Genomic DNA, 27033 nt, shown 5'->3' on the forward strand with positions numbered 1-27033 from the left:
TTTACTCGCCCAACAGTTATCCAAGGACACTCCTCTACAGCTCAGTTAAACACTCCTCAAGCTAAATACTGTCCTTCATTTGAACTCCTAAATTCCCTTCTATATGACTGGCTGATGGAAGCCTATCAGCAATCCTCAAAGATAAGGTTCTAAAGAACCCTGCACATCATGCATTGGCTTGTTATTTCATACCAGTTACATGAACAGCTCTAAAGAATAAGGACTCATTTAATCCTGCACAACTCCCACATGCTGATGGTACTAAACAAATGACTGAAACATATCCAAAACAACTTGAATTGTGAAGCAGCTACATATATACAGGATTGTTCTGCTTTGTGCTAATGTTTAAGAAATGAATTTCAAGTCATTGAAAAATGAACAACCACTGAAAAAAAAAATCATATTAAAAGGATGCTGCATCACCAGTTACCAAATTAACCCAGACTGCATTTTATCTCATTTTACAACTTCGTATCTGTGTAATGGCTGTGAGCCTTTTGTGTAGTCAGAATAACTTAGTCACAATGACATCTTCTGCTGATACACTTTCAGCAGACAAAAGGAGAGAGCTATTTTGGTTTAGCTCACTAAATGTACCAGTGAGATATCACTGCAGACACAGAGACACGTTCTCAGATTAGGATAATCTAAGGGCACAGATGGAATTCCAGAGGCACTACCTCAACAAGTGGCTCTCTTCCAGAGCTTGACCTTGGCGTCCTGTAGGTTTGGCAGGACTGAAAGCAGGTCCAGTAACGCAGGATGCTCAGGTCACTGTCCAGCTAATGTCTGAGTACCATTAAGGACTGAGATGCCAAAACCTCCTGCATCCCTACTGCAGTGTTTGATGACCCTCGTGTTAAAATATTCTTATGTTATGTCACAATGTTCCATCTTCCCAGACATGTCTCTCATCCTTCCAGTGGGCAGCTCCAAGAAGGGATATGGCTCTGCCTTCTCTGTACCCTTCCCTCAGACCCTTCCAGAGCCACAGGCAAACATGTATGTTTCTGCTGAACTGTTTAGTTAGGAAAAATCTGACACAGACTGATAACTCTTGCTGAAATGAATATTAGCTGTGATTCTACAAGCTGCACGCAGCCGTGCCCCAGGGGAGTCAGTAATGTCACCTTCAACTGCTCTTACTCACTCATCACCTACCACAGCTGGAAATTCAAGCTAACAGCTGTTCTCACACCAGCAGGTCCCACACAGTTGCAGTACAGCAGCAGCACTTGCCCTGCTCAGACTCACAGGCTGTTCTATAGCATAGTACACACAGAACAGAGGCCAGGGGGAAAAAAAAAAACAAACTGCTGCAATAACTACGAAGTTGCAGTCTTGTAGCTTAGCTGCTTTAGGCCTCTGCATTTACAAAGTCTGTTTTTGTTTCTTATTCTTGAAACACGAGTGAATTTGTAGAAATAATGAGCAGCCTACCCCAAGCTTATAGAGAGAGTAGGCACAGCATCGTGGCAGACAGAAGTAATACCTCATATCCAGTGTAAGACTGCGTTGAATATTCAAAATCAGAATCAGGGCCACCTGGGCAGTATCTGCAAATATGAAAAGACAGAAAAAAACAGGCATCAAACTCATGCAGATACAACAGCTGTTATCTGTCTGAAGTACAAGATATAATACAGAAGGGTGTACGCAAAGCAGGCACTGCTCTGACAATCCCAACTCTCATTAGAAAGGCAGGGGAACACGAATGAGAATGAGGGGTCAAAACCAACCCAGACCTGTCAAATGACTACGGCCACGCAAAACAAGCTGGTAAAACTTATTAGATGCAGTACGTAGAGTGAGCACAGTTCTGGAACATGGAATTATGTTAGGGAGCTGCACTTCAGTTTTGGACAAATAGTTACAGATTATTCAATTTTTAAAAGAGCAGTTTTATGATCAGAAACAACTTGCCCAGAGAGGTGGTGGTACCCAGTCCCTACAGACACCAAGGAGCAGGTTGGACAGGGCTCTGAGCACTGATGGAGCTGTGGGTGCCTCTGCTCACTGCAGGGGGTGGGACAGATGGCCTTTAAAAGGTCCCTTCAACTCAAACAATTCTATGATTGGTATTAAATGACAACTGCTGTCTTCACAGGTTGAACTGAAACTCTTTGACAGAGCAAGAAAGACTCACAGCAATCACAGCACGACTGCTAGCAATGAGAGGACTGGTAGATGGCAGACAGTAATTAAAAGGAAAATAGATTTATCCTGAAGTATCCTCAGCTTTCTTTTGAGAGCTATGGGATTAATGGCCCATCTACAGTCATTGTGCAGTCAAACACAAGCTGAGGCAGGAAGGCTGACAGTGCACGTACTGAACACAGCCAACAGGCAGGTAATGGAGCTGCCAAAACGCCACCTCCATCAAACCAGAAATATGTCATTCATAGCATAATGGATTTGTTTCCTTACTGCCTGCCCTGCAAACTCAACCCAAATCATCTGTCACCGTTATAAAATTAATGACCAAATTACCAGGGTCAAATTAATTTGCTGGCGAAATTTGGGCAATTTGACTGAAGAGATTTCATGTACGTCATTACCTGCAACATCTCAAACACAACGGTTGCTCATGTGAAAAAAGAAAGAATGAAGCCAGCTCGCTCTGTTAGGCAGCTGGTAGTCAGATGCACTGACGTCTCTGAAGTCACAAGTGGAAGAGAAAAGCAGTGTTTTTAAACAGATGAATTGATATGCTCAGGAAGAAAAAAACCCACAAAAAACAGATCAGACTTCAGGAGCACAGACTTGTAGGTCAAAAAACAGAGGCAACATATTTCAAGGTAAATTGAGCTTGGGTTCCTCAATTCTAATAAAACTCTGAAACTATTCCCTTAATAGCACAAGCTCTTGGCAGATACAGGTCTTCCATCTGTGCTCTCATTTTGTTCCAGAGCCAAGCAATGCCAGCACTGAGCAAGCTTCTTGGTAGACAACACCTGCACCTCCTCAGGTGGGTTTCAGTTCAACAGTTCTCAAACTTTTTAGATTATGCCCAGTTTCTTTTTTGTTGAGCCTTCTCCTGTCTTGCTACACACCTACCCTACTCACGAGCACAACACACCCACAGACCTTCACAGCATTAAACTTATATTGGGTCATTCACATGTTCTTCTGATTCTTATATCCACAAAGGTGTGTATTTACTAAGTAGGGTTTGGCTAATGAAAGGTTTTCTGCTTAAGGAAAAATGGTAAACAGGTTAACTTGTAGTGACTATCAGCAATCTGCAACTCTGCACTTGTGCAGAAAAGAAGTCTGTCTCTATTGCTGCAATTTATACCAACTTATACAAAACCACTGGGAAACAGTCCTCTCTTAGGTCACCCAAGTCATTCATACTTACACACATATGTTGCCTGTGAAGTTAATGTGTGGACACCTGTGTGGTTTGCACATCACAGCCACGACAGCAATCTGTAATGAGCAGAGAGAAATTACAGTAATTGCTTCTGAAGTTACAAAAATGAAGTGCATGCTGATGGCTATGTAAACACGTGCATCTGTGAGATGCTATTTAAAGATGTTCTCTGCTCAGTCTGCCACCTAAAATATCTGCGCATCACCTCTTGAGAAAAAGAAGATTACAAATGTATCAAGAAATAGGAAACCTATTATTAAGTACTTTCAGAGTTCAGAATAAGCTGGCAGTGTATTATGAAGACCCGGGTGGCCTATGAAATGTGATTAAAAAAGACATCCCAGTGTATGTGCAGGTATTGAGCAGGACCAGCTGGCACACAACTAACACAGTGCAAGGGTGAGAGTGTGCCAGTAGCACCACCTGCAAGATGAAAAGGGGGGAGATGACAAGAAAGAAAAAGACAAAAGAGGGACAATAAAAACAGCTTCTTCCTTCCACCTCACTGAGATGAGCCTTTTTTGCAAGCTGATCTCACACAGCATTTCACACATCAAATGGAAGCATAACGAAAGAAGCTACCTGCCCTTTTTACAGGAGCAAGGGGAATAAGAGAGACACAGTTAAGGTTTCCAGTGTCTTCTTTTTTGGAGCACCCATCTCAGATACCACATCTCCAGTTTTCAGAAACTCAGGAGTAAGAGCTCAATGAAATATTCTGTAACTACAAATAAGAAAGAAGAAACCACAAGGAAGAAATTCTTAATGAAATTCAGATATTTGATTTATAAAAATGGAACACTTCTGGGATTTTGCTTTCTGGTGGTTTCATTTTTCTTTTTCCCTTAACTTCAGCTTAGGTATGCTATATCTACAGTCAGAAAACTTACAAGCATGCAGCTGAATGTCAGCTGTACCTCCATTATTGCTTCCAATTTGAAAGACCTTTTAAAGAAATGCTTTGATCCTAGCATTTCACCTTTGTGCACTGAGAGGGTCTAACAACTAAGCCACAGTGTTTCTACAGCAAGTAAAAAGCCAGATACACTGCTCTGAACTAAAAATCTCCACTCTTCTTTCCCTTCTTCCAAACGCTTTGAAAGCATTAGCCCCTTGGGCACAACACCAAAAAGACAAGCTGGAAGCTGGCACTGCAGCCAGCACACGTTCATTAAAGCTTCTGGGCATCCAATATCCGTATCTTTGAAAACAATTAAACCTACCACCGTTGAGACCAGAGAAGGATGCTGGTGGATAGATGAAGAGAATGGCTCTGTGCTTACCCCACTAGCTGTCCTTATGGGCTTGGCCTTCAGCTTTGGCACCAGAGCCTTGCGGTGCTGTGGTGGCACAGCAGCAATGATGTCAACCAACCGTGGCTGTGCTGAGAGTCCATACTTTGCTGAGGTCTTGGTTTTCAGCCTGAAAGCAAAAATGCTTCGCATCAATGACCCCATTCAGACTTATGTACCTCCATTCCACAGCATTATCGTTCTGTTTGTTGGAGACTTAGGTGGGCTCACCCAGTTTGTTTTTAAAGCTGAGTGTAATTCCTTGCAACTGTTGCGCTGGGTATTTAAGTTACAGAAAATAAACTCCAAAGAAAGTTGACATAGGAATACTGGGACAACATTTGATTACTTGACATATTTTAGTATTCTACACACATAAAGAAGAAAGATTTCTTTAAACAGCAACTTCAGTGCTAAGAAGGTTTGATTTAAACTTTATCTATAAATTTATCTCTCTTCCCTGGTAGAACTGGCTTTGGAATTGGTAAGATGAACACAGGTGGAAACACCAAAACGCAACGACACGTTTCTTAGTGCTTTTCAACAGTGCAGTACTGGACAATGCCCTCATTAGTAAGCTATAACTTTTGGCTAGCCATGGTGCAATCAGGAAGGTGGACCAGATGATCTCAGAACATCCAACTGAGCTATTCTATTTTAATACAACTCATGTGGCACGCTGGGCACTACCAGTGAATAAGCAATACATGATTTCAAGTCACGATAATAATTAGCAGATCTCAGTACCTTTATCATCAGATACTGGCAAAAGAAGCGAGACTATCCTATGAAAAGAAAGAAGTGGATCTGTTAGAGGACATCCAGAGGAGGACCACAAAAAGGATCTCAGGGATGGAACACCTCTGCTACAAGGACAGCCTGAGAGAGCTGGGGCTGTGCAGCCTGGAGAAGAGAAGGCTAAGGGGAGACCTGAGAGCAGCATTTCTCTACCTAAAGGGAGCTGTGAAAAGGAAGGGGACAAACTCTTTAGCAGGGTCTGTTGTGACAGGAAAAGGGGAAATGGTTTCATATTAAAAGAAGAGTGATTTAGACTGGATATAAGGAAAATGTTTTTTACAGTTAGGGTGATGACCACTGGCACAGGTCGCCCTGAGAGGTGGTGGTGCCCCATCCTTGGAGACGTTAAAGATCAGGCTGGATGGGTTCTGAGCACCGATGGAGCTGTGGGTGTCCCTGCTCAGTGCAGGGAGTGGGACAGATGGCCTTTAAGTGTCCCTTCCAACTCAAATGATTCTATCAAAATAAAATATTGTAAAAAACAATACTGAACATAAATGACTGCACAGGAAATATTCAACACTTATGAACCTGCTCTTCAGTGTCATCAGAGTGACTTACTTGTTCAGATTCACATCTTTTCCTTGCTCGTGAGCCTCAATTAACTGTTTTATGATGTCAGCTATTGTCATCATCATCAGCTCTGCATGGCTGAGATCTGAAATGAGAACAAAATAAACAACGATGTGCATACCCATTGATGCTGCAGGACAAACTCCACCTTGCGGTCATCTCTTCTCACAGGTAACAGCAATAGGATGAGAGGTGATGGCCTCAAGTTGTACCAGTGGAGATTCATGTTGGTTATTAGGAAGAAACAGCTTGGCAAGAGCAATGATGCAGTGGCAGAGGCTGCACAGGGAGCTGGTGGAGTTGCTGTCCCTGAGGAATAGATGTGGCAGTGAAAGATGTGGTCACTGGGCATGATGGGATGGCTGGCATTGGACGTGGTGATCGCAGAATGGCCTGGGTTGAAAAGGAGCACAATGCTCATCCAGTTCCAACCCCCTGCTATGTGCAGGTCACCAACCAGCAGACCAGGCTGCCCAGAGCCACATCCAGCCTGGCCTTGAATGCCTGCAGGGATGGGGCATCCACAGCCTCCTTGTGCAACCTGTTCCAGTGCCTCACCACCCTCTGTGTGATCTCAGCGGCCTTTTCCAAGCCGGATGATTCCGTGCCTCAAGGCCCACCGGCAGTTGGCTGTGATAACACAGCAGACACGGCAAGGCGTGCGCACCACACGGTGACGCATGCAGCGCGAAGGGTTCGGGTCGGCACCAGGCGCCGCCATCAGCTCCTGAAAGCTTCCCAACCCCATCCAGCCCGGCCTCGGGCGCCGCCCTACCACACGCACACAGGGCTCAGGCCTTGCACGGCCCTTCCGCCCGGTACCTTTCCGCTTCTGCCCCATCCCGCCGCCTCCGCTCCCTCACGGCTCACACACGGACCGCTACCGTAAAGCTACGCCGCCTGTCGTAAAAGCGTCGCGCTGCCGGAAAGCGACGGATAGTCATCGGGGAAGAGGGAGAAGTGAGCTACGCGTTCGTAGAGATCTACGCGGTAAACTCCGCCAGCCGTCAGGGGGCGCTGTGGCAGAACGGGCAGCGGTGTGCGGCAGAACACAGAAGTGGGCGTTGGGACGTTCGGTGATTTCTAATTGGGCTTCCTTGATCGTTGCTGCTTTGTTTATTCTTCACTGGGATTTTGTGGCATTTGATTGGATTTGATTGACTTTTACTTTATTTTTTGTTAATATTTTACAGGGCTGTCTTGATATTTTGTTGAGGCTTTTTTGGCTTAAAGCGTTTTTCTTGATATTTTACAGGGTTTTGTAGACTTTTGCTGGGCATTATTGCTATATCACAGAGTTCTCTTGATGTTTTGTTGGGACTTATTGATTCTTACTGGGTTTATGTTTGGGTTTTCATGTTTTATTATTTATAACCATTTTCAGTAATATTTTTCTGTTTGCACTGATATTTTTCAGGATTTTGTTTATGTTTTACTGTTATTTTTATTGATATTTTATTGGGTTTTCTTGATCTTCTATTGAGTTGTGTCATTTTTATAATATTTTTAATTGATCTTTTACAGGGATTTGACTTCTACAGGGTTTTAATTTGTTTATTGATTTTAACTGTATTAATGGGTATTTTACTGTTTTTCACAATATTTTACAATTTCTGTTGATATTTTACTGGATTTTCTTATTGTTTTATTGAGTTTTGTTGTCATTTTTATTGGTTTTCTTGTTATTTTAGGGGATTTCTTGATCATTTATTGAGTTTTGTCATTTGTTGCTGCTTTTATTCTTTGTAGACCTTTCATTTTCACTGGGTTTTGTTTATATTTTATTGAGTTTTGTTGAATTGTTACCTCTTTTTTTCATCCAGAGGGTGGTGAGGCACTGGAACAGGTTGCCCAAGGAGGCTGTGGATGCCCCATCCCTGCAGGCATTCAAGGCCAGGCTGGATGTGGCTCTGGGCAGCCTGGTCTGCTGGTTGGTGACCTGCACATAGCAGGGGGTTGGAACTGGATGAGCGTTGTGCTCCTTTTCAACCCAGGCCATTGTATGATTCAGGACCTGCATGGCTCCAGGAGGCCCCAGACCAGCAGACCCCACTCACACCAGGAGCTGAGCCCTGGCTCCCCCCCAGCCCTTCTTCCCTCCAGCGCTAGATGGTAGCAGAGTATTTACATAATAACCAAAAAATCCTCCAACCTCCTGACAGAAAGCTCCAAATCTGAGAGGAAGGAGCCGTGAGGAGGAGCTGCCCCAGAGGGGGGAGAAGCTCTGCGCTGTTCCCAGGGGTCACGCTGAAGGCTTTGTGGGAAGGGCCCTGCTCAGCCTGGGATGGATTTGGGGGCCAGAACCCTGCTGGGGCCTCTTGCAGCAAAATCCTCCTACATCCTCCTATGAAATGTGTTCAAAATTATATACTCACAAAAATAGTTTGGGTTGGAAGAGACCTTTAAAGGCCATGTGGTCCAACTCCCTGCAGTGAGCAGGAACACCCACAGCTCCATCGGTGCTCAGAGCCCATCCAGTCTCATCTTCAGTGTCTCCAAGGATGGGGCACCATCTGGGCAACTTGTGCCGGTGCCTCACCACTCTCAGTGTAAAGAACTTCTTCCTTATATCCAATCTAAATCTCCTTTCTTTTAGTTCAAAACCATTTCCCCTTTTCCTGTCACAACAGATCCTGCTAAAGAATCTGTCCCCTTCTTTCTTAGAGTTCCTATTATAGTTCTGATGCAGTGCTTTGTGAACATAATGGGCTTCTGTCCATCTGAGGTCCCACTGAGGACCAGTTTCCCCCACTGGAGTTCAAGGACGCCTCCTTACATTGTCAGCACTGTCAGTGCTCCCCACGGCTGGTGCTAGATGAAGCCAAGTGAGCTCTAAGCACCACTTTCTTTTTGCATGGGTAATAAGGTGGGCAGCCCTATGCCTCTGCCCACAACTGTGATTTAATGTGAAATCCCTCCAGGAACCTCCAGTAATTCCTCGAACCCACATGAGCTTCCACATCTACAACTAATTGAGGCAAGGAGTTCCACAGCTGTCTTGCATGAGAATCTATCAGAGTCCCAAAGAGGATTGAGTTGGAAGGAACCTTAAAGCCCACCCAGCCCTGATCCCTGCCCAACATCTCCCGCCAGCCCAGGCTGCCTGAAGACCCATCTAGCCTGGCCTTGGGCAGTGCCAAGGATGGGGCACCCACAACTGCAGCAGCTTCTGTGCAGCAAAGGACATTTCAGATGTGAAAACTCTATGAAGGTTTGTCATGAAAGTAATTCCTTCCTAAAAATTACTTGGTGGTGCACACACTACAGCATTTATCTGACACAGCATAGGATGTCTCTTGTTCAAGAGGCCATGAACACACAACAGGTAGGATGTCTGTGCTATACAAACAGTAAGGTGATCAGCTTAAGCATGCTGGCAGAGAGAAGGGTATTGATTTCAAGCTGATTTTCATGGTCTTCTCCCTTCCTTTACCTCACAGAGCCACCAACACAATTCCAACTACTCACCTCCCCATCCCCTTGTTGCATGGAAGGACAAGGGTAATGGTTTTAAACTAAAAGAGGAGAGATTTAGGTTAGTTGTTAGGGGGAAATGTTTCACCCAGAAGGTGGTAAGGCAGTGGTACAGAAAAGCTGTGGATGACTTGTCCCTGGAGGTGTGTGAGGCCAGGCTGGATGGGGTCCTGGGCAGCCGGAGCTGGTAGGGGGCAACCAGCGCCTGGCAATGGTTGGGACTGGGTGGGCTTTAAGCTCCATTCCAACCCTACCATTCTGTGATTCTATGATATGTGAAGGGAGCTGCGTTCTCCATCTGTTATCAGCTTCATCCACCTATACAGCAACTTTTTATCATGCAGTTATCTGCTATCATCAGCTGCTTTCCATTTGCCCTGAGGTCTCCATGCTTTCTGTTGCCATCTCTAGCCTGTTAGAGCCCCATAGCTGCAGCTGAGGCTCAACTGTTTGGTCACGTTCACTCATCTTCAACTTTGGGGGCTACCACACTAACTGGATATTTCCAAAAGTCCCGTTTTGATCTGACTGTGCTCCCACCTGCAGCTCCTATCACTTCAGCTGCACATATTTCTTCTCCCAAACAAAGCTGTTTCTTTAGCTCGGAAGAGCAAAAATTAGGAAAGCTTTGTTTTGGCTACAAAGCCAAACTACAGCACCAAACACTGCCATTGCTTCCAGCAAGGAGCATGAGGTAAATTCAGGTGGAGTTTTTGGCAGAAATGGACAGTAAACCTTGGGTAAGAGGAGGCTGGCGTGTTTGGGTTTGTTCCCCACATCTGAGCAGGGCCTAGGGCTCACATTCTGATCTTGCTTGTACTGGTGGAATTCAATGCTGATTCATTGGCCTCTGGGCTTTAAAAGGTACTTTCAATTCTTTAATCAAACACTGTGGCTAATCAGAGTGGTACTGGATCTGGAAATACCTATCAGTGCAGGGAAATGTGCGTCTACAAGGAACGACACAGGCATAACAGTTTTCCTCTGTTCTTGTTTAGCAATTCCTTATCAGCGTATCTTGAAACGCATTGTAAAGGGTGTAAATACCATCTGCCTGTGCAGATCTGCAGCCCAGGGCACGGAAGGTGATGGGGCTGCCTGAGGCCAGGCAGCAGCACAGCCACACAGGCAGGTGGAGAACACTTTCTCTTTTCTGTACATTTCAGAGTCTGACCTATTCTGCCACCTCAGAAATGTTTGTAAAGTATGTTGTAAGTACATACATTTTATTCCAATACCATAGAATATCTCAAGTTGGAAGGGAGCCATAAGGATCACAGAGTCCAACTCCATAATTGGTAGAAGTTACATCCAGGCTTAATACAGGTCTGCTGTTACTCCATGGATGGACCACTTGGCTTGGCAGTTTCCTGGAGAATGTTACTCTTAGTTATTTTACAATATCATAAATATAAAAGTGTTATAAATTGGAGAAGTCTGAGCTTACAGTGAGCACTTGAGATGCACGATTTGCTGCAGCAATGCTTGAGCATTCAGCTCCAAGACTTATCAGACCTTGGGAACATTACATTTCCAATGAGTGTGCTCACTGGTGAGAAAAGAAACACCACTGATAGAGGTTTACATCATTTCCTTGCATGGCCATTTGCTGTTTGTAACAAACCACTGAACTGCTGCCCCAGGAAACTTCACAGAGCCTGAGACAAAAAGGGAGCTGGCATTACCATTTAGACTTAAGAAGCCATAAACATCTGTGAAGCAGGCTTTCACTTGGTTTTCTGTGGGAAAAAGACTTGTCTGCAATACCAGCAAATGGCTGGCGAATGCTTTGCGTGGGATTTACCTCACCTAATTTCACATACCCAAAAGTTAGCTGTCTTAATCTAAGTTAGTCTGGTCTCTTGCATAATTGATGATATAAGAACTGACTGCCACCTGCATGTTCATATTTCAGCTAATCATTTCTGAGGTGAAGAGCTTAAACTGAGCAAGTTCTTAGGCTGTTGTTTTGGTTGAGATGAAATCCCTCTTCCAAGCACAGGGGGCAACTGGAAACACAAAATAACATCAGGGAGAGAGAGATGTGCTAAATTAGCCAATCTGTGACTGAGGTTTTCAATCAAGTGCCCCGATGGGCAGATTCTGTCCCTTCCATTAAAACCTATGGTGCTTTGTGCTTGGTCTTGAGAATGGCCATTGTGCCAAAAAAAACTTGAAGCCCTCAAGTGACATAGTACAGGATAATCTGTTCATAGAGTGAAAGTCTCCTTATCACAAAGTGGCTGGTGTTTTCTCCAAGACGTGATTTCTAGTCTATAAATGCTGAGAATTCATGGGGATGCTGTGGCCCTTCCTAATGTGTACAAAGTTTCAGTTTTATTTCAGCTCTGTCTGGGTTATAAGGCAGTAAGTTACAGTTGTTATGCATTTGGCCCCCCTATTGTTAAAAACTGCTATTTGCTACATTTCCTTAATTGTGAAAAATAATGACGTAAATAATTAAACCAGTGCCAGTTCCCCACGCAGTGCCCTGTGCAATGCTGTAATCCAGAGGGTGGCATTTGATTTCATTCTCACTGACATGATTGAAATGATGGATTTGCCTTGTACAGCATGAGAAACAATTTCTGACTTCAATACAGCACTAAGTAGCCTTTTCCTCATTTTCCCCAAGCCTCCTTTCTCTCACTTATTGAAGGCTTTTTCCTTGGATGCTGTGGTGCTTTCTTCAGTCCAGATGATTTGGTAGGTGCTGCAGGTTACAACTAAAGGAACACATTAATACTGGTTGTAAACCACTCACTCTGTGAGGGAATACAGTTTACATCACCCAGGTGGCCAGTAGTGGCCAGTAGTCTTCATTGTCCTCCACAATCCCCTCACTGCCCACAGACAAGCAGCTTCTGCAATTCATTGTGAGAGCAACACAAAGCAGATCAGGCCATAAGATGTGCCCCACGATGTCCCGGTGACATAGGCAAGCTTAATGTCCAGCAGCTCTAGTAGGCACCTGCAAAAGGGTTATCAAAAGCCTAGGTGAATTCTGCAGAAACAACATACCCCAAAGAAAATGAGAATTATAGCACCAGCAACACGAAGCCAGGGTGAAAAGCACATCAGGTAAACGTTTGATTTGCTGCAGCTTGGACCAGGAGACTTAAAGGCAGGCAGGAGGCATCGCATCAGCTGCTGCAGTTCCAAAAAAGTACAAAGCCATTGCTCCAACACCAAAACTGGCAGCAAGGCAGTCAAGTTTTCTTTTGGAGAGATAAGTGAGAATGGATGTAGGACTTGCATGCCTATTTATTTGCGTGGTATAGTGAGGTAAATGAAAGTCTATAAATCAGGCAACACTGCTGTTGTCTCCCCCATCCAGGCAGGTAAACTTCTGTTCCACTGAGACAGATGCTTCAGATCCTTCCTTAGCCTGTACCAGATCGTTATTTGATGGAGGAATGAGCCCAGGCTGAGCCTCACATTGTGGAGGGGCTAGATGAAGGAGAAAAATCATGAGAATCAGTCATTAATTTAGCCAGACATTTCAGATTTTAAACATATTTAGGTAAACAATCCAAACCATGGGATTTTGTTAGCATTTAATATCTCAAATACTTCTACAAATCTGGATTGAATTGACTGTTTTCCTTTGTCATCTCATTACATCTTTGCTTCTCCTGCCTGCCTTTCTGACAACCTGCAAATGGGAGAACCTCCTCACATAAACCATTGACCAAGTCTGGGACGAGGAGTGGATCAGGCACATCTAGGCTCCTTACCTCTGTGGTTCAAGGAGTTTAGAAAGCAAGAGGTTCCACTCTGAACTTTGTGACTCAAGGGAAGGGTCACCTGTATATTTATATATGTTTAATTCCTCCCACTGTGCAGTCAGTAATCAAGTGTATCCAGCCATCTCAAATCTTGTTGCTATTAAATCACTATATTGTATATCTATATTATATCAATAAATATATTCCTGCTTCTCCCTTATGAGTGAAGTGTAAAACGTAGCCATTTCTATCCACAACAAGTATTGCCTAACAAATTATTTGTAATCCAAATGCAATCCCTCAGGCTCATTTACCTCAATAGTTTCTATACTACAGCAATGGTGTTTATAGGGAACTTGCATTTTTGCCTGCTCCCTGCTACCCAAAGCCCTTCCCTCATGCACAGCTTTAACATTTCTTATCATGTAGAAGACACAGAGATCAGGCAGGATGCTGCACATCCCTACATGCTCCATTCTCCACTCATCTGGAATCCTTAAGAATAACTGGGTAGCCACATCCCTGCAGAAGTTCCCCATACTTCATGCCCCACATCCTTTCTGACAACAATAAACCACATCTTAGCAATTGTAAATTGGTTCCCAGATGTAAGAGATACTTCTCAGTGCCTCCTGGACCACAGGGTGGAAGCCAATGACACAGCCAAGGCCCAGATCTATGCTTAGCTCTTCTTAACTAAGCCCCAGTCCTGCGTGAAGCCTTCCTAAGGCTCTGTTCATGCAGTACTACTTCAGGATGAGGACCCTAGTTAACATGAATGTTGTATTGCTGCGGAAGCTTCGTACGAGGGACTGCAACCCTCTAGCCTAAGCTTTATGAGTTCTTCCCTATACGGAGATGCTGGGTATATTGAAAGATGAAGTCTCAGTGAATAACTGCCCAAGGCAGCCCTAGACTGAAATGGCATGAAACTGGTTTTGACAGTGTCAGTGTGCCTCCTTATTTTTGGAAGGCCTTCATAGACCAGCTGCATTCTCAGCTGTTGTGCCCCTGGAGTTGACTGCTTTATCCCCTAATATTCGAAATGCTCAGTACCAGTTCTTTCTGGCATCTATCCAGGGCATGGCAGAGTTCATGGACTCTGTACTGAGCTCACTGCCATTGATGCTGTAAGATCTCTTGCTCTGTTACTGAATATCAGTGAGTTAAACCAATGTGAAGCCCGTGACAGTGTTCAACACTAAGATGACAGTCATGACAGACAGGTAAGTCTAGCAAGTGCTAGAAATCACAGAATCATACTATCTTTTGAGTTGGAAGGGACCTTTAAGGGTCATCTAGTCCAACTCCTCTACAGTAAACAGGGATACCAGTAAACGGCTCACTCAGGTGCTCCATCCATCCTGACCCTGAGCATCTCCAGGGATGGAGCATCCAGTGCCTCTTTGGACGAACTTCGCCAGTGCTTTGCTACCCTCACTGTAAAAATATTTTCCTTATATCTAGTCTAAATCTGCCCTTTATTAGCTTAAAACCATTTCCCCCTGTCCTATCACAACAGACCCTGCTGAAGAGCCTGTCCCCTTCATACAGCCCCTCTTTAGAAATCAAAAGGCCACTCTCAGGTCTTCCTGAAGCCTTCATTTCTCCAGGCTGAAGAGCCCAAGCTCTCTCAACATGTCCTCATAGGAGAGGTGTTCCATCCCTGGGATCATTTTAGGGGCCCTCCTCTTGATGCACTCCAGAGGTCCACATCTCTCCTGTAATGAGGATTCCACATGTAGACACAGTGAGGTCTCACCACCACAGCACACAGGGGCAGAATCCTCTCCCTCACCCTGCTGGCTATGCTGCCTTGGATGCAGCCCATTATATGATTGGCTTTTTGGTTTGCAAGGGCAGAGTGCTGGCTCATCTCAGCTGCCATCCACCAGTATCAATAAGTCCAGTATCAATAAGGGCTGTGCTCTATCCCTTCATCCTCCAGCTTGTACTGATAGTGGGGATTGCCACAACACATGTGCAAGACCTGGACTGAATGTGTACTGCATGATGTATAATGATGTATGCTTTCTAGAGAGGCAGCAAATTGCCATCATCTGGATTCCCACCATTCAGAATGACTGCCTTCTTCTTCACGTATGGATATACCTCCACAGCTCTATCCCCTTCCCTCCGTGCACAAAATCTGAGTATTATCAACCTCTGCAATAGCTTTCACAGAGCACACGTAGCATACTGACATGGAGACATGGTGGTTGTCTCTGTGAAGTCTCTCTTTTCTCTTGCACGTGGTTTTGGCACTGGAGCTCGAACAGGTGCTGGTCGTATCCCAGCACTGAACTGGGAGCTCTGGGCGAGGGTCTTTGCTGCTTCTCTGTAAGGTAGCTTCCCAATGAGCTGGGAAGTGGCCCAGCTGGGGCGAGCTGGTGGTTTTTGAGTCGACCCAAGATCTTCAGTAATTGATAGCTAGAAAAGAAGACAGTAAGTATCTTAACAGAGAGGCTGAAAAAAAAGTTGGAGTCTGTTGAAAACTTTAAACTATAAATGATACTCATAATGATGATACAAGCATAACACTGCAGTGACTTGTGCGCTTATTTAAGTTTACCTTAAGGACAAAAGGATCCAATCAGAAATTGATGCTAGTAAAGCCAAACCTACAATATTTAATTCTCCAGATTGACTCCTTTCTTAATGCACAAATTCTCCTTTGTGCTTATGGTTGTAACTAATCCGAGTCTTGCTGTTTGAAGTCACAGTGGAAAGGATGAAGTTTATTTTAACATGCTGCTCAGTGAGTGTTTCACTGAACACTATAAAAGTTAAGCAAAAAAAAGAATCTTAGCAATGTAGTGATTTTTCCATTGAAAAAGATCCCAAATATTGAAAAACACAGTTGAGCAGACCAACAGCTTTGGCTTTTTAGAACGAATTATTTAGTACTAATAGTGAACCAACATCAACAAAATCAAACATTTACACTGCATTAGAAAGCAATATCTTCAGTTATGCAGAATGAGAAATTAGTGTCCACAGCAAAATGGTTTTAAAATGGAAAAGTTTTGCAGTTCCTACCCACCTGTTTCCCCTTTCCATTGTTTGGATTGGCAGCAGCAGCAATATATGGTGCTTCATACCTAACTGTCTGACAATAAATAAGCAATTCAGCAACTTTTGGCTATCAGCCTGAAGAAAGGCAGGTGATTATACAAGTGCCTAAGGTGGCCCAGGTTCTCAGCAGTACTTGATGTGTAACAGAGATGGTGTGATAGAAATTGCTGCAGTTTTTCTGTCCTAGTGAGAAAAGCACAATACCAAAGAAGCAGTAGCAGCTGCAGCACAGATCTGACTGCACTTTGGTTTTCAGCTCTTGTGTCCTGGTTGGTTCTGTTTTAGAGTTAAAAGGACAAGGAGTATCAAAGCCAGGCCATGCCTTCAAATTAGAATGACACATATAAATTCAGTTTCAATTTCCAAAATATTTTCACACTCAAGAGTAGTCACAGGTGGTTCGACAGGATTTCTTGGATGAATTAATAACATTTGAAATGAGATTTGCAGAATATAGGTGACGTAAATATACACTGGACAGGACTGTGTCACAGTGCCAAGAGCCCTGGATCTTCATGTGTGATATACCCACATAGTATATACATGTGATCCATTCTCCAAACACCAGTTCCCTGTGTATCTGTCATCAGATAATTTATTCCTGACTTCAGATGCTGCAATCTTACTACCTTAGGCAATGAGGCAAGAATGACTGATCTGTCAAAAAGATGTTATTTTGTAAGCACTAAAAATAAGTCAGTAATTCAAGAACAGCTGGGAGGGTGGAGCAGTCTCCCAAACAGAAACAAGCAGGCAGCCTGAAAGGCAAAACCAGCCTCTAATTGCTGACATTGCAGTCATTTGCAAAGCTGTCAAAAGCATCAATATGATGGATTTTTACCTTTCTAATAAAGTATCTGTGCTTTTTGACATCTAGGGAGGATTTGGCATGATGCTTCCTGTTTTGCTGAAAGCTGCACAAAACTCTTTATTGGAAGTCCTCCAAGGAAGAGCCCCTCACTGTGTACAGGACACTGATGTGGCAGCACTGTCACCTGCAAGGGGACCTGTAGGGTCAGAGCTGGGGAATTACAGCAGGGCAGCACAGCTCCACATCAGAAAGAACAGGAGGGATGAAACAGTGGCCCAAAACAAGGGGATCTGGTTTCCGTGCCCAGCCTGCCAAAAGCTCAGCTGAGTCAGTAAGCCTTTCTTCACTTTGCTTTGTACAATACTGGGGCAGTAGCTGCTCAAGGTGGTGTAGACAAGCCACAAAGCCTTGATCCAGCAAAGTGCTGAAAGAGATGATTAACAATGAAACTCTACTTGTCTTTAGTGTAAGGCATTTCCCTCAATAAAGATAGAGCAGGCATTCCCATCCCACTGTAGAGATACAGTGGTTGCATGCATACTCGTAAGAAGGAAAGCAGCCCTTAGTTCAGAGACCTAATTAACTTAATTTATTGTAACACATTATTTAAAGTAATTTAGATAATTCACTTTAATTTATTGTAAATTAAGTGTGAGCCTGGTCACATTCTATGCTACTATTTCCATGATTACTAATAAACTCCAAAACACCACAAGTTTACGAGGAGGAGACCTGATTCACCCTATGCAAAGCTGGAGCCGGCGGATTCAGGTCATCACTTTAATTACATGTTTCTTCTGTTTTGTGTGTTGCTGTTCAGCCTCCTGAGCTCAGAGCTTTGTATAATGGACCTTTTCACATCTTCATTTTGGCTGTAATATACTTTATTCTCGTCTGCTTTCTACACTTGAATCATTGATCTATTTAAGAGCTTCACTTTAATTTGACTTGATGTTTGCATGCTTGGGGCACTTATTCTTTCATCATATTCTGTCCTTCTTCCAAGGATTTACTAAAAGGTTTGAATATTAAGCTTCTTTATTTGGAATTGATTAAGTAAGAGTGTTTTCACAGGTCTTAATTTCAACAAGATTTCCCTAATAATAAATGGAAATTAATTCTGGATGTTTCCTAGTGAGCTATATATTCTTTTTTCTATGCATTAGCCTATTGTAACCTAACTTTTGTTGTCATGTAGCTCTGTAGTCATTAATGGTCAGTGAAACAGCAGGATTATACACTGCAATACCAAAAGAGGATGAGAAACACAGCTCTTCTGCTGAAATTTGTACTGCTCTAGAGAAATAGAAGTCAATTTTCAATGTAAAGGTCTAGGAAAGAGGGACACAGCATGGACTGCCCCAGATTTTAACACAAAAAGAAGATAGTGCTACCAAGATTGCATAACATGAACACACAAAGTTCTGTTCTGAGCTAATGTCACAGAGCTGTGACCACTAAAGCTGTAGGGTGCTTACCCCTGGGATAGGCTGTCCTAACTGCCTATGAAGCATTGACAGAGGATGGTGGAGCTGGCAGGCTTTGACAGCATGCATTGGCTCTAAGAGTCTTCTCAGAGCTTTTTGTGGGCAGAGAATGGCAGACCCCCATTTAGTGTTAGCTAAATGTTTTCTGATGACTATTTGCTATGGGAAAAACAATGTCTCTAAAGCTAGTGGGGGCACAGACCTAGCCAGCATGGGTTCACGAAGGGCAGATCCTGCTTGACCAACCTGATCTCCTTCTACGATTAGTGACCCGTCTGGTAGACAAGGGAAAGGCTGTTGATGTGGTCTACCTAGACTTCAGCAAGGCCTTTGACACTGTCTCCCACATTATTCTCCTGCAGAAGCTGGCAGCCCGTGGCTTGGACAGGTGCACTCTTGCCTGGATAAGAAACTGGCTGGAAGGCCGGGCCCAGAGAGTGGTGGTGAATGGAGCTAAATCCGGCTGGTGACCGGTCACAAGTGGTGTTCCCCAAGGGTCAGTGCTGGGGCCTGTCCTCTTCAATATCTTTATTGATGACCTGGATGAGGGCATTGATTGACCCTCAGTAAGTTTGTGGATGACACCAAGTTGGCTGGAAGTGTGGATCTGCCTGGGGGTAGCGAGGCCCTACAGAGGGATCTGGACAGGCTGGAGAGCTGGGCTGAAGCCAATGGGATGAGGTTCAACAAGACCAAATGCCGGGTCCTGCACTTTGGCCACAACAACCCCAGGCAATGCTACAGGCTTGGGGTGGAGTGACTGGAAGACTGTGTAGAGAAAATGGATCTGGGGTTATTGATTGATGCTCAGCTGAACATGAGCCTGCGGTGTGCCCAGGTGGCCAGGAAGGCCAATGGCATCCTGGCTTGCATCACAAATGGTGTTGCCAGCAGAAACAGGGGAGTGATTGTCCCCTTGTACTCAGCTCTGGTGAAGCCGCACCTCGAGTACTGTGTCCAGTTTTGGGCCCCTCACTGCAAAAAAGACATTGAGGCCCTGGAGTGGGTTCAGAGAAGGGCAACAAAGCAGGTGAGGGGTCTGGAGCACAGGCCATATGAGGAGAGGCTGAAGGACTCTCCTCATATGAGAGAGGGAATGTTCAGTCTGGAGAAGAGGAGGCTCAGGGGAGACCTCATTGCTCTCTACAACTACCTGAAGGGAGGTTGTAGTGAGCTAGAGGTTGGCCTCTTCTCTCGTGTGACTAGTGATAGAACTAGAGGGAATGGCTTCAAGCTGCTCCAGGGGAGATTTAGGCTGGATGTTAGGAAATACTACTTTTCTGAAAGAGTGGTCAGGCACTGGAATGGGCTGCCCAGGGAGGTGGTGGAGTCACCGACCCTGGAGGTGTTCAAGGAATGTTTGGACGTTGTGTTGAGGGACATGGTTTAGTGAGAACTATTGGTGATCAGTGGATGGTTGGCCTGGGTGATCCTGTGGGTCTCTTCCAACCTTGGTGATTCTATGATCCTATGAGCAGCCAACAGAAAGTAACACAGGCATAAACACAACTTGATCTTGTACTGCTGCAATTTATAGCAAAAACTGATGCTGAATTTATGAAAGAGGGTTTGGACTTCACACTGGGACTCCGACTAGGTGTTTGCACCTTCTAGTTGTGGGCTGCAGGTTAAATAACTTTGAACAACTTCCTAAACCCTAGGGAAAGAAAAAAAATCAGCCACCTCTTTCTACCCTGACTAAAATTCTTTCACCTCTGTACTGACAATAAAACAGCTTTAAATCTGAAATGAGAAGCCATGGAGGAATGAAACTGTAAGGTCTCTCTGATCTAAAGGCTACAGAGGGAGCCTTTGGAGAATGGAAATTTTAAGACACACATTGAATAACTTAAATGATATTTCTGTTCTTTAACACTGACTGAATGTATTTCCTTTCAAAGAGGCTGTATATGGGTCAGGAGAATGCCTCTCAATCTCCGGAGACAATGCCTCTTTTTTATGTAAACCTTCTTTGGCTCAACTCACATGCTGTTCCCTGGCTTTCATTGCTTGGGAAACATGCTTCCAGGTTTGCAAAAAGCCCTGATACGCTTGCAAGCACATCTTTCTTCTGGCAGTTATTTTCTGCCCTATCTACAAAAGCTAAACCCATGATGCTTTCTGGAAGCCTGACTTCCCAAGCCTCCTTTCATGTGAGGATGCCCTATTTTACCAGCGATAAGCACAATGAATCCTCAGTATTAAGACCTTAGGGCTGCTTGCCCAGGCTCAGTGCAATGAACAAAGTAATAAAAGAACTTCAAACTGCAATAATCAAAAGTTGTGGAAATGGAAGAGCGGCTTTGGGGAAAGATGCAAATGTCATGAGAGAACTGATGCAGTGGAAACTGGCTGTCAGGATACCAGGCAGTACACAAAATGAGGAAGGAGCAGATAACAGGATCACTGTCTACACACAGACAGTTGCTGTCCCTTTTTCCCATTGCAGGCAGATGGGCAATGTCTGGGCTGCAACGAGAAACTGCCCCTGGAGCAGGCAGATGTGGCATGATTTGTGTCCTCCTTATGGCCTTATTGCTACTGGCCAAATAGGCAGCACGTGTGCCTGGCAGCCTGCTTGTGGTTAGGAGCAAAGTTTCACTGTTGCCTAAGTTAAGTAAATGTTCTCAGCTAAAATATTCCTGGGTGTAACTGACAACAGACTAACATAATTACAAGCCAGTGATACTCACCAGTGATGTTGATTTCTGGAGTTTCTTAGATCCACAACCTGCTTTCTTTTTTTTCCCAGCTGCCTGCCGGCTAAGGTCTGGGGTCTCCCCTCCTCCTTTCTTTCTCCTGCAGAGTAGAACAGAATAGTATTAACAAATGCTATGGAGTTAGTTCCCTGGGGTGAGAAGAAGAAAATTCCTTATGATAAACCCGAAAAGACATGGTTTGAGCTCATACATTTGATCTTGTACCTGGGGCAGACCAAGAGTGCACAATCAGTTCTGTGGCTCAGAGGAGCTTGCTATTTTTTTAATTATGATAACTTCATAGCGTTCAAATGCAAGTTCTTGCCTTGACACTTATGGATGTATGAACAAATCACTGGGTAAACACATAACCGGTGCTACACCAGCTTAAGGGAATTCACAGAAAGGGAAGTTTAGCTAAATAATGTTTGAATTTTTAGTTTAGTCCATGTAACTTGCAACATAAATAGTGTTAGAGGACTTCCCCTTAAACAAGTTATTCTTCTTGACTATAGCCAAGTAGACTTTCTTATGAATATAAATGATTTTATTTGCAACTATAATTAAAGTTAATATGATAGCAAACAGAACAGGCATATTCCAGAGAGCGAAAATTAAGTGAATATGGCCAATTGTCGTATTACTCCAGTATCAGGATTAAAATTAGTACCATAAGAAGGTTTTTTTAGGAATTTGGACAGGTTCACAAACACATTTGATCTGAAAGTATTCATTCGCCTTCCACATTCACATTCTGCAAATCACAGCTAAATTTACAGATTTAGTAAATTTAAAGCAGCTACTCTGTGTGCTCTGTGGGTTCACCTCCCAGCTCCACCACCAGCATGTCTGGGCTCCTGGAAAGCATGCTAAAAAGCAAATAGTGAACATGAAGTCCTGAATTCACTGGGTGGAAGCAAACCTTGAAAGCAACACTCATCCAACAAAGAAGCAGGGCCACACTGCATAACGTGCACATCCTCACAAGCAGCCAGCAGCAGTCTGTTATTCACTAGTCCTAGACCAGCTGCAGATCAAAAACCATCAAGACAAATCAGACAAATTATTTCAAATAGCAAATTGAGGAAAATTGCAATCTCTTTGTAAACACTAACATCCGAGAGAGACAATTCAAGCCTGTAGGGAATGATGTGGTCCTCTTTAGATAAGAAGGCAGTCTTCTGCCAAAAAGATTTAGCATACAGAAGGCTCTCCACTTATTATTACAGCTGGGAGTGTTCTAAGAGTATAAGGAGTGGCTCTGACTCCATTCCTTATAGTCCAGTGGCAGCATTGGAATAAGCCCATCTACTCAGAAAACAAACACACTGATCCACTTACGCAAGGAGAAAATACCAATATCCTGTCAAATCTTGGTTTATGGTCTCAAATTAAGATTTTAAATTCTACTGCTGTATTCTAAAGTCCATGCTCCTGGTGTCACAGCATCCCCCTGCAGCAGGGCATCGCCGTGATCTCATCCCACAGTCAGGACAATGAGTGGTGGGGATGGAAAGGAAGACACTGCAAAGGAAGATGGCATCACAGCCGAGTAGGGCAAGGCAGCTCTTGCTCCAGTGCTGAACTCAGTGCTTCTCACCCTGCTTTTCTCTCCCAAGGAGTGTTTTAAATTCCCACAAGCCTAACAGGCAGGGAGTATGGGGCTGGCTATTCAGAAACATGAAAAGCAAGACACAGGCGTTGGGATGCAGAGGACGAGCGAAACATCATGCCCTTCTCACACAACCCAGCCCCGTTTTGTCAGAAACTGGGCCTAAGCTGCTGACAGAACAATTACTGAAAGTAATTATTTTCTCATTGGGTAAACACTTCAGCACAATACGCAACTGTTTTTAGAGCCTGCCCATGTCCATAAATTATCTAACTGAATTAGCGCTAGAAGGCAGGGCTGGCTGGGGGAAGGAGCTTTCATTTTGGCTGAGCTGTTGTCATGAGAAGTAGCAGGGCTCTTTCTTGAGGCACAAGCACACAGTCTTGGCGGGGGTCCAGCGCTCAGCTAAGAATCAGGATTCATTAGTCCTGATAAAGTGGGAGGCAGATCTTTTGATTTATTGGCACCGAGCAGCACCATCACCAGATGCCTTCCAGCAGAACTGGATGTGCGCAGCCGGAAAGGAACGCCCCTCCCGCTCAGAATCCCAGGGAAAATTTGCTAGTGTGGTCCCAGGCTTTAGATAAAAATGCTTCATTTCACCTTTGTGGTATTGCTTCGTGTTCCCAAAGAGACAAATCCATCCTTGCTGGTCTCTGTTTGCACACAATTAAAAAAAATATCTGGACAATTCAGGCAGAAAACAGACCAAGCAGAAATCACCCTTGTGATATATTGCTCACAGACGTGCAGCAGCACAGAAAGCCACCACTATAACTCTAGCAAGTGATTTTGATGAGGCCTCCAGGCAATTTGTAACTCTACCCCTGTCTGTATCTCTCCTCTATCTCCTCGCCACTCCCTCGACCACGCATCTGCTCATCACTGCTGTTGATTTCACTGCTCAGGGACTGAGTTTTTCCCACACTTCCCCATCTGAACCAAGAAATGTGTACTGATCATACTCCAGGATTGCTGTCCCAGCTCCTCTAAAGCTGCAGGGATATTTGTTGTTGAGGTTCTCAGGTGCTATTTCTGATGCTTTCCTGAGCAAGCAGCGAAAAAAAATCAAAGCATCAGAAAAAAAGACAAAAACAAAACAAAACAAACCTGTCAAGACTCAATTATCATCCAGATTGCAAATTAACCTCATTTTACCATCTTTCAAGCACTATCTGGCAGTGGCCCAGTGTTATAATTCCTCTTCTCACTGACAGGAAGCACCAGGACTGACCAGGCAAAACACCTACCAAATTGTTCTACAGAAATGTGTTTATTTACTTATTCAAAAGTAAATACCCAAGTATGGTCTCATAGGCCAAAGTACATGTTTTGTTTTACATCTCTTAGGACTCTTAGTCTAAGAGAGTCAATTTAGACTAGATATTGGGAAGAAATTCTTTCTGTGAGGGTGGTGAGACACTGAACAGGTTGCCCAGCGAGGCTGTGGATGCCCCTCCATGGAAGCACTCAAGGCCAGGCTGGATGGGGCTGTGAGCAACCTGGGCTGGAAAGAGGTGTCCCTGCCTACAGCAGGGGGTTGGAACTACATGAGCTTAAAGGTCCCTTCCAACCTAAACTATTCTATGATTCTATGATTTTATGACCCCCTTTGACTCCATTCTCCTACATAAGTGAGAATTGGCTGCTGCTTCTTGCACTTCCACGTTCAGTTTTTGGCTAAGCAAGGAATTCTCTGCTATGAGTAGACAGCAGCGTGGAGCTAAAATGGAGGAAGAGAGTTTGTAGCTAAGGGTTCCTCTGCAATGACCAACAAAGAAACAGAGGATGACTCCACCATTTAAATGACAATATTTTTGGCTTCAGAGTTGACACCCTGTTATGATGCCCAGGAGAGTTCTCTCCTCTTTTTGGACTAGAAAGCGAACATAGAGAAGATTTTTAGTTAGTTCCAGGAGCTAGGAAAATCTTTAATTTTTTTGTTACCTCTTAAATCCTGCAAGATTTAACCCAACATTAGGCAGATTGACTTTGATTCAAAGAAGTAGCCAGTGACTAGTCTCACACACCTCTTTGATGATGGCGTCAGGTATTCCTTTGATGTAATTTTGTTTGTTCACAAAGAATTTTCTACAAGTTCTGCTTTTCTCAACACAGCAGCAGACAGACGGAAAGAATGGTTTATTTGTTCTCAGCCATCACTTTGGCTGTCTGCTGTGTTTCTGCTAGCTCTGCTGCACCTTTTCACCCATGCTTATAACCTGCCCCAAGAAAATATTTGCTCCTCCCTGTATACATTCAGACTGCAGCAAAACTCATTACCTCTCCCAGACTACCACTGCAAAACCCTGTATTTTAGGAAATCACTCCTATTGTTTTAGGAATCTCATTTTACATAGATTTCATTACTTCTGACATATAGTCTACACAAAGGGTGGATGTTACGCTCTTGAGCTCCAAGCATTCATCTAATCTGAAAAATAACTATACCTAACACAGCCTAGGGGGTCAGAGATCTTTATCTCATTTCTCTGTTCTACTTTACAACCCTGTACACTGGACAGGCAGGGTCTGCCTGAGCCTGTAGGCTGCAGTGTGATGGATCAGCTTGCACAACACTCACATTACCTTTCCTTGCTCAGGCGACTAGATACTCACTGAGTGCAGCCTTCATCAGCAGAACAAAACAAAGCTTGGCATTACAGAAGGGCTCTGAGCACTTTACCATTTTGAGGCCACTTGGATCTCTTAGCAAGCTGCCTACTTGCTGTCATTGCTGCCGCCATGGGAGGAAAACACAAGCCTGGAAAGGGGTGTCCCACCGTCCTGCTGCAGACCAGGAGCAGGTGAGGTGCAGGAGACCAGATCCCCATGCAGCTGAAAGGATGGAGGATACAATACAAAGCCTTAGTGGGAGGATTTCTGGAAAGGGGCTGCAGAGGGGACACTGTCTGCAGAAACACCATTTCATGAGCGGGTAGCTGGGTCAGCACCTGAAACAACACACCTGTATTGCTAAATAAGAGTCATTACAGGCAAGACTACACACTAGCAATTACTTTCAGCTTAAGTGATATTAAAGGGAGATCCTTGATAAACAAGTAAATCTCTTAGAATTCATTTTTCTCCTTGCTATAATCCTCTGTAATTACGGATAAAAGCCAGATTTGCTAGATCACTAGGCATTAAAATATCCACCATTGCACAAATGGATAGAGGCTCAAATCTTACTTAGGAGAAGAAAACAGTCAGTGTGCTTACTGTATGATTAGCAACTCAGAATCATTTGCATCTGGTTGTCAGCTGCATCTACAGCTCAGTGCTGGAACAAGCAACTTCCAAACTCTTTGAACAGGGCCTGTCCCATTTTTGACACTGATTCATGACCAGCACATGGGAACCCTAAACCTCACAGAAGTCTTTGGAACAGGCTACGTAGGAACGCTTCACAGCTGACAAATAATATTGGAACAACTATTTCAACAAGAGGCATTTTGTCAAAATATTTTGTTAAAAGCATCAGAGAATTCTACCTAAAATGCTAGAGTTTGGAAACACACCACAGAAAGAGGGTGAGGTGAAAGCTGGAATGCTCTTTGAAGTAGTGCAGTATCCCAGGACTAGGGGACGCGGATTAAAAAATGATTCATAAAAGGCTTTTGCTCACACACTGGGAACTTTGTGGAACACCCCAGAGGAGCGGTGGGTCCAGCAAAGTTAATCACATTGAGAAAGAACCTATGCAAGTGCACTTCTGCTTAGCCAAATAATCACTAGGCTGGGGTAATTTGTGGCTTGATTCTTCCTGTGCATACTGCTCATCTCAGCAATATCAGTTATTTACTTAATGTACAACCTGGATACATTCATTGTGGATTAGGTGGTTCCCAAGGTTTTTGTTGGCGCAGGGAAGATGAATATCCTCCTCTGTGCATTTTTGGTTGGGTGAGAATGTGCAGTCCTTTTCAAAGGAGGCAACGGTCAAGTTAATCCACTACGTCTACACCAGGCTCAGACTAATGATAACGTTACCACAGTTTCACAAGTTACTGCACATCAGCCGAATGGAGGTAACTGCTGAGAGAATGTCCATGAAAAAAAGGAGAGGTGGCAGAGCCTTAAATGAGAAATGGACAAATTCCTT

At 44.0% G+C, this 27033-nt stretch overlaps 2 protein-coding genes across 6 annotated transcripts in view; both read right to left on the reverse strand.

Moving 5' to 3' along the window:
- The window catches only part of ELP3 (elongator acetyltransferase complex subunit 3), an 84601-nt gene extending 77601 nt beyond the window's left edge, over positions 1 to 7000 (reverse strand). Inside the window, exons 1-5 of one of the 3 annotated variants that reach the window (XM_010708081.3) lie at positions 6865 to 7000; positions 6031 to 6127; positions 4663 to 4801; positions 3365 to 3435; positions 1496 to 1559 (exon numbers count right to left, since the gene is read on the reverse strand). In XM_010708081.3, the coding sequence (XP_010706383.1) occupies positions 1496 to 1559; positions 3365 to 3435; positions 4663 to 4801; positions 6031 to 6127; positions 6865 to 6883 (390 nt within the window). In that variant the 5' untranslated portion in view covers positions 6884 to 7000. The other 2 variants (XM_019613379.3, XM_085218268.1) reach the window with 2 other exon arrangements.
- Positions 7001 to 10723: 3723 nt separating this feature from the next.
- FBXO16 (F-box protein 16) overlaps positions 10724 to 27033 on the reverse strand; it is a 37537-nt gene continuing 21227 nt past the window's right edge. For all 3 annotated transcript variants that reach the window (XM_003204603.4, XM_085218270.1, XM_019613382.3), the window contains exons 7-9: positions 21311 to 21416; positions 15449 to 15674; positions 10724 to 12966 (exon numbers count right to left, since the gene is read on the reverse strand). In XM_003204603.4, coding sequence (XP_003204651.2) covers positions 12821 to 12966; positions 15449 to 15674; positions 21311 to 21416 — 478 coding nt within the window. In that variant the 3' untranslated portion in view covers positions 10724 to 12820. The remainder of the gene's footprint in view (positions 12967 to 15448; positions 15675 to 21310; positions 21417 to 27033) is intronic.

This window comes from Meleagris gallopavo, chromosome 2, assembly GCF_905368555.1.
Source record: "Meleagris gallopavo chromosome 2, MGAL_WU_HG_1.1, whole genome shotgun sequence".
NCBI classification, from domain to species: Eukaryota; Metazoa; Chordata; class Aves; order Galliformes; family Phasianidae; genus Meleagris; species Meleagris gallopavo.